Source organism: Drosophila obscura, unplaced genomic scaffold (assembly GCF_018151105.1).
Source record: "Drosophila obscura isolate BZ-5 IFL unplaced genomic scaffold, ASM1815110v1 contig_96, whole genome shotgun sequence".
NCBI lineage: Eukaryota > Metazoa > Arthropoda > Insecta > Diptera > Drosophilidae > Drosophila > Drosophila obscura.
Window position 1 is genome coordinate 1,706,946 of NW_024542890.1, and position 7,174 is coordinate 1,714,119.

The 7,174-nt window shown below is 43.5% G+C and overlaps 1 protein-coding gene across 1 annotated transcript; it reads left to right on the forward strand.

Annotated features, from left to right (window-relative positions):
- The first annotated feature begins 5,968 nt into the window (after positions 1-5,968).
- Positions 5,969-6,667, forward strand: LOC111070423. The gene is made up of 2 exons (XM_022360942.2): positions 5,969-6,056; positions 6,131-6,667. Exon 2 carries the CDS (start codon positions 6,138-6,140, stop codon positions 6,627-6,629), a length of 492 nt encoding a protein of 163 aa, XP_022216634.2. The 5' UTR covers positions 5,969-6,056; positions 6,131-6,137; the 3' UTR covers positions 6,630-6,667.
- The last annotated feature ends 507 nt before the right edge of the window (positions 6,668-7,174 follow it).

The window sequence follows — 7,174 nt, forward strand, 5'->3', positions numbered from 1 at the left end:
AGAGCTTTTATTATGTTAATGTTAATAAAAATAATTAAGCGGTCAAGCGAGATGCCGACTTATCTGCGTTAAAGTTTATAAACTTCAAACTTGGGGTCCCTTATCCCTATCTCTACGCCGTAGAATCTACGGTATTTTATGACAAGTTCTGGCCTGTTGTAAACAGAGCCTGAAAGCTGATTTAGCGGCTGTTGAACTGCGTACACTTCAAAAAACTCCCAGTGATGTTGCGCCTCTGGGCTCATGATCGCCGCTTCTCGATCAACAACATATGGTTTTTTTTCGCGCTGCGCTTTGTGCGATATTCGGTCTGCTGCTGCTGGATCGGATGACGGCTCTCTGGCTCTCTTAATTCAACGCATGCTTGGCAGCCGTTATTGCTCTCCCTCTCACAGTTCGGCACATGATGAAATTATACAAGGTGGTCCCGACCCGCAATGCTCTCCCCTTTTCGGAGCTTATTTTGTGTGAGTGTGAATGTTTGAGAAGAGAGATGTACATAGATGTAGATGCAAGGGCTTACGCAGGATTTCACGATGACATTTGACAAACGTAAAGTCATCAAAAGAAAGCAGATGTCACGACGAGACCACCTTGTAAAGTTGCATCATGGGCGCGACCATCTTTTGCGGGACTTTTTATACCCGTACTCAAAAAAGACTTAAGGGGTATATTAGATTTGTGGTAAAAGTGGATGTGTGTAACGCAGAGAAGGAAACGTTTCCGACCCCATAAAGTATATATATTCTTGATCAGCATCAATAGCCAAGTCGATATAGCCATGTCTGTCCGTCCGTCCGTCCGTCTTGTTTGTCGGCTGGATCCCAGAGACTATAAGAGCTAGAGAAACCAAAGTTGGTTTCCAGACTCATGTGATATCACACTGCTACAAGTGTATTTCAAAATTTCGCCCCGCCCCCCGTCCGCCGACACAAAAAACGAAAATCTGTGGCAGGCACATTTTTAAAGATACGATAAAACTAAAAACGCAGTATCGTAGAAAATGCCCATATCTACCAGATTGCCTAATCTGAATCAGATCGGATCATAAATATAGCCAGAGTGAAGAAATTAATTTTCTGTTGGTTCCCCTCCTTCTCCACCGCTGCTGACGCTTCTGATTCTCTTTAAATGTAACGCTCGCACTCTCTGTCGCGTTCAGTGCGCGAGCGCCCTCTAGCGGAGAAGATGTAGAATCTAAATGGTACATGAATAATCTACATGTTAGATGTAGAATAGACATTGTATGTGTAGATGTAGATAGCAGATGTAGCAAAAAAATGTAAAATGTAACATTTGTTTTTTAAATTCTAAAATTCTAAAAAATCATATGCTCAAAAATGTATATACTGACTGAGTACGGGTATAAGTAGAGTTGCGTCCCCAGAAGCGACTCACACGTTCCTTCTCGTTATACCCGTACTCAAAAAAGAGTTAAGGGGTATATTAGATTTGTGGTAAAAGTGGATGTGTGTAACGCAGAGAAGGAACATTTTCCGACCCCATAAAGTATATATATTCTTGATCAGCATCAATAGCCGAGTCGATATAGCCATGTCTGTCTGTCCGTCCGTCCGTCCGTCCGTCCGTCCGTCCGTCTGTCCGTCTGTTCGTCTCGATGAGCGCCTGGATCTCAGAGACTATAAGAGCTAGAGAAACCAAATTTGGTTTCCAGACTTATGTGATATCACACTGCTACAAGTGTATTTCAGAATTTCGCCGCGCCCCCTTCCGCCCCCACAAAGGACGAAAATCTGTGGCAGGCACAATTTTAAAGATACGATAAAACTAAAAACGCAGTATCGTAGAAAATGCCCATATCTACCAGATTGCCGAATCTGAATCAGATCGGATCATAATTATAGCCAGAATGAAGAAATTAATTTTCAGTTGCTTCCCCTCCCCCTCCCGCCGACGACAACGCATCTCATTTTCCTTCTCGCTCGCACATTCTGCCGCGTTCAGTGCGCGAGCAACCCCTAGCGGAGGAGATGTAGAATCTAATTGGAACATGTACAATCTACATGTTAGATGTAGAATATACATTGTATTCGTAGATGTAGATAACAAATGTAGCAAAAAAATGTAAAATGTAAAATTTTTTTTTTTTCTAAAATTCTTAAAAATCATAAACTCAAAAATGTATATACTGACTGAGTACGGGTATAAGTAGAGTCGCGTCCCTAGAAGCGACTCACACGTTCCTTCTCGTTTTTTAATATATTCATGCTCTTCTACAGCTATTAGTTTATTGTAAGCCCTTCTTTCTTGACATCACACACCAAATATTTTTTTTTTTGGCATATTATATATGAAGTGCATTATAAAACATAGATAAATTAACTGGTAGATTTCGGAATTTTATGTTGTATTTTCCACAAAGATAATCTATCCAGAAAACAACAAATGGAGACAGATAAAAGCAGATAAATGAAGATGCAGTACGCCAAGCATTGAAGTTGGCTACTAACTTTTATTATCAATTTCAAATAACACATTAAGTCACAGGTCACCCAGACACAATATTGAATATTTTTTTAATTTTACTATGCGCTAAAATATATGGCTAGAAAATTACTAATAAAAGTAAATTCTGCAACTACTAAAATACTCAGTGGAGTAGGTGTTATTTGTCGGTATGAATATGAGTTTTCAATTGCTTTAATTTTGAAATTTCCGCCGATAGATCGACCGTTTCGTCCACTGTATGAAGAGCTTATCTACGGCTTGACTTGGCTTTAGCTGTGGCTCTGACTTTGTCCTCTTAATTGCTATTCTAAACATGCTGCTCTTCTTTGTTGGCGCACACACACGAGCGGAGCAACAGGAGCAGCGCCGGCCACGCCTCCATCTCCGTGCGACAATCCTCCGCTCCCCATCCACCATCTACCATCCAGAGTTGTGGTAATTAAATTAGCTGCCTTCAAACCAGCGGCCTCCAAGAAGTTGTGGCAATGGCTTGGATGGGCTTGGATGGGTGGGGCCTGTGCCCTACTTGAGCTTGAGCCCAGAACGATTCACAGCTCGTTCAGTTGCTGCTGAAAACTTCTGGGAGAGTAATAACTGAAAAAGAAGCGAGTGGAGTGAAAAGCCCTGTAGTTTGATTGCTTTTCGAAGTGCTTCAATATACATATGCTGGCATCCAACTGCAGTTGCCAGACAAGTTGCAGATGGGCCAGTTGGTAGTTCAACGATGATTAAAAATTAGTTTGTTTAGTCTACATGCACCTACTAATAGAAGGTATATTAGTAGATTTTGTTTTTCGGGAGTACAGTCGTTGTGTAAGCCTGATAGTGTATATTTCCAAATGGGTTCGATGGTAGTTCAAGCTGGTTCAGGCATTTGACCTAAGTTTAAGTTCAAAGCAATGATTCAAGCTAATTAGACTGAGGAAGTGAGCCATGTAACCCTGCTCAAAGTTCAACGAACATAAGACAATGTCAATATATTCCCTTGGAGTGGTTAGAAATCGATTCACGATTCATTTGCGGCTGCTGGCCCCTAATTAAATTTGCAATTTCAGTGCTGCAGGCCGTAAAATTCTTGAAAATACATCTATCTGGTGGAAATTTTCCAATCCTGCCCTCGCTCACCTGTTGTGTGCTTTACGAGCATTGTCCGGTCTGTCCTGCCCTGCCCTCTGCTGTCCTTTGACTCTGATTGCACTTTTTACTCTGCCTTTCGACCACAATTTCAAATACTTAATATTTATTTATTTGCCACTTTATTTTGTTTGTCTGTTTGCCTGCTTGCATTGTTCTGGGTGCTCCTTTCGACGCCACTCATCCTGTGGCTGGTCCTTGAGGCATCCATTGCATCCATTGCTGACTGCATGCCCAGGATGCGTTAAAGTTTATTTGACTTTCATCGTCATGTGTTGCATGTGCATATGTATGTATGCATCTGTGGGACATCTCCTTCTGCCCCTCAAAGCTTTCGCTTTTTGCCTTCGACCGAAAGTTTTATACAGAGAGATGAACGGACATCCGACAAGGAGACGGAGGTAGAAGCCAGGAGGCCACAAGGCAGAAGGCTCATCCTGAATCGCTTGCCATTTTAATTAGTTTGTCCGAAAGGCCAGAAACTTGAATAAATAATCAGATACAGAGCAAAGGAGGTGGAATTCAATTGTGCCTGCTCGATTGGAGACGAGCAAAACTCGGGTTACTGTCGGGTTAAGTGATTTCCTCCTGTGTTAGCTGGACCAGTAAATGAATACGAAAAATTTGCAAATACTTGCAACAAAATATCTATTAATATAAAATTGGGCATGCAAAGCTGACATTGAGCCACAGAAGGATTAATGAATACTGTCCATAATTAATAAAAGCATCGATTCAATGGCTGCTACACTTTTTATGCAATTTCCAGTATTGCAAGCGTAAGCGTAAAAGCTCTCTTAATACTTTGCAACTTTACCTTACTCCAGAACTCCAGAACTCCAGAGTCGAAACTAACTCGGTTATTGACTCGGTTATTTTATTCATAGTCATAGGCGCACTGATTAGGCATTGGTTTAACTTGATTTCCAGATGCTCCTAATCCAGTTCCAATAGTTCGACTATCAGCTTGACTGCTCCCCGCTGGCAATTCGATAGTGATGCAATTCGATAGTTGCCCGCTGTGCCTGCTTCCCGCCTTCCCTCGCATTTGTTTCATTCGCTGCAAATTCAATATATACGAGTATTTGCCCCAAATTTGATATGCTATTTTTAGTATCGGGGCCGCCGCATCTCGGGGACCTCCCACATCGCCGCCCGCCCTCTGCTTCCGAATTCAGCGTCCACTGGACGAGTATGTGTGGGAATCATCATCGGAGATGTGGCCCACGGCGTTTTCTATAACGCGTCCGATTTTATTACATATTGTGTGTGTTTATTGTCATCGCAGGGCAGATCCACATGCCCACACACCCGCACACCCCACGGACACTGCGACGAATAGTGAGAAGCACTATTGCAATTTCTTTGAAAAATATAGAAAACGGGGAGCCCAGAAAGTGCCCACAGCCGGAGCGGGGAGGGGAGATTGGGTAGATGGAGTAACAAAAAAAAATGAAACAGGAGGGTGGGAAAGGAAAAGGAAAGGAGGATGCGAAAAAAAAACCAAAAGGCAAAATGCCCCAGAGCACAATAAGGGATGATGGGAATTTTACTAAGAATTTTTCATTTCCTTTAACTTTGTGTGTGTGTGTGTGTGTGTGTGTGTGGGGACTGTATATGGATGGATGGGATGGTCATGTGTGTGTCTCTCTCTGTGTGTGTTACATCCAAGAAGGAGGAGCATGGCTGATGATGATATTGCTGCTGCTACTGCCACTGCTGCTTCAGACAAGAACGACGACTTCGACGACTATTCAATACTTCCTTCGGGGCAGGAGACAGGCCAATGAAGGGTTCGGGTCCCCTGTGTCCTGCCAATGGCCAGGCAATGGCCATGCAGGCAGCCAGCCGTCGGACAGTGTCGAAGGCGGATATTGGTCAGTTCGGTGTCCTGTCCAAATTTCTGTCATCATTGCTGCCAGCAGCAGCCAACAGCCAGCAGCACCCAACAGCCAACAGCCAGCAGCCCCACGTTCTCTGGTCTGTGAATTAGAAAATTACATTTTTGTTCAATTGAATGGTCTTAATTTGCGGTAGGTTCCCAGCCGCAAACACACTCGTACATAATCAAGGGAGTGGGCCTCCAACTAGCTGAAGGAAGTACTGCCCAAGCAATGGAATGAAGTCTGTCAACCTGTCCATCGCTATGGACTAATAAACATAAGTTAAGGAGGAGTAATGAAGCTGCTTGGAATCTAAAACGCAAACATAATTATAATTCGGTAACTTATTCTGATTGCTTGGATCAGTTCGTACTCCGAATCAGTTCCCTAGTACATACTGGGCAAATGGCCAACTGTGATTGAAAACCATTTCGAGGAAGAACCTAGAATCCCATCAGAATCAGAGCGCCCTTCGAAAACAACTCACACTGTGAGGGGAGAGTAAAGTCATTGCCATACAAAGTATTTCATTCATTCGTAGCTGTGTCGTTGCGTCGAGCACTTCTAGATGTTAGTAAAAATAAATTTTGGAAAGCAGTTTCAATTCAGTTTTAATTTAATTTGCCTTTTTGTTTCGTTATCAGCTCAGCTATGAATTGCCAGAAGGAAACCAAAATGATTGGGCCGCCGCGGCTGTGCGTCAGCAAGTCATCGCTGGATCGCCTGATTGACAGAGAGCTCCGGATGCAGCTCAACAAAGTATACGAATCCTTCGGAAAGAAGTCAGAGTCAGCTTGCAAGAAGAAGAAGAAGTCTGCTTCGTGGAGGCCCTTCCGTGCCCATGGTCTGGAGGGAGCAATACTCGGACTGAGACAGCCAGCTTGGAACAGGGTCCCACCAATACCGTTTCCAGCCGTGACAACTAACCAGGAACCAAGCCCCAAGGTGCCCCAACCCATTCTACGCTTTATCCGCTCCTACTCGTGTCTGCCCAAGCCCAAGGACTATTTCCAGGCCTCACAGGCCCAGTGGCTCGCCAGCACTCAGGCTGCCAACGAATTCACGGGCCCAATTGAAATGCTTCTGGGCCTGATGTGTCTGATGCCGGCCCTGTTTTTTGCCTTGTTTTTTTTGACCATATAACGAGTCTTTGTTGACGATAGTCTCGTTACCTTTTTTTTTTAATTAATTAATTCAGTTCCGTTGGCCCAAATTTTGTTCTGTTAAATACTGTTCAATAAAAAGCGTTCTTGGGTTCCCTAAATTCCATAAATTGAGTGCTAAAGAGAATGAGAATGCAGATCGGAGAGCGATGTGGTAAAGTTTCTGGGTGAGTCCTCGATCTGTGAGGGTATCTAAGCCTCCGGCCTGCTCCGACCAGTCTTCACATTCGGTTTTGATAATTTTCTAATGTAATTTAAGACAGATTGGTTTATTCCATAACTATGGCTGCCAGGGGAACTGTGTGCTTAAGCGAGGTTTCTGATGAATGTGCCGCATGGACGCGAGGCGGAGCAACTTTCCAGCGCACTGCTTATCGCCGAGTGCCACCCACCTCTGTGTCATGTACAATAAATGAAATCAAAATGGCAAAAACCGATTACAAAACTTGTCAAACTTCCGTCTGTATTTCTGTCTGTTCGTGTATGCGTGTGTGTGTGCGTGTGTGTGTGCTCTGGGCTGACCAA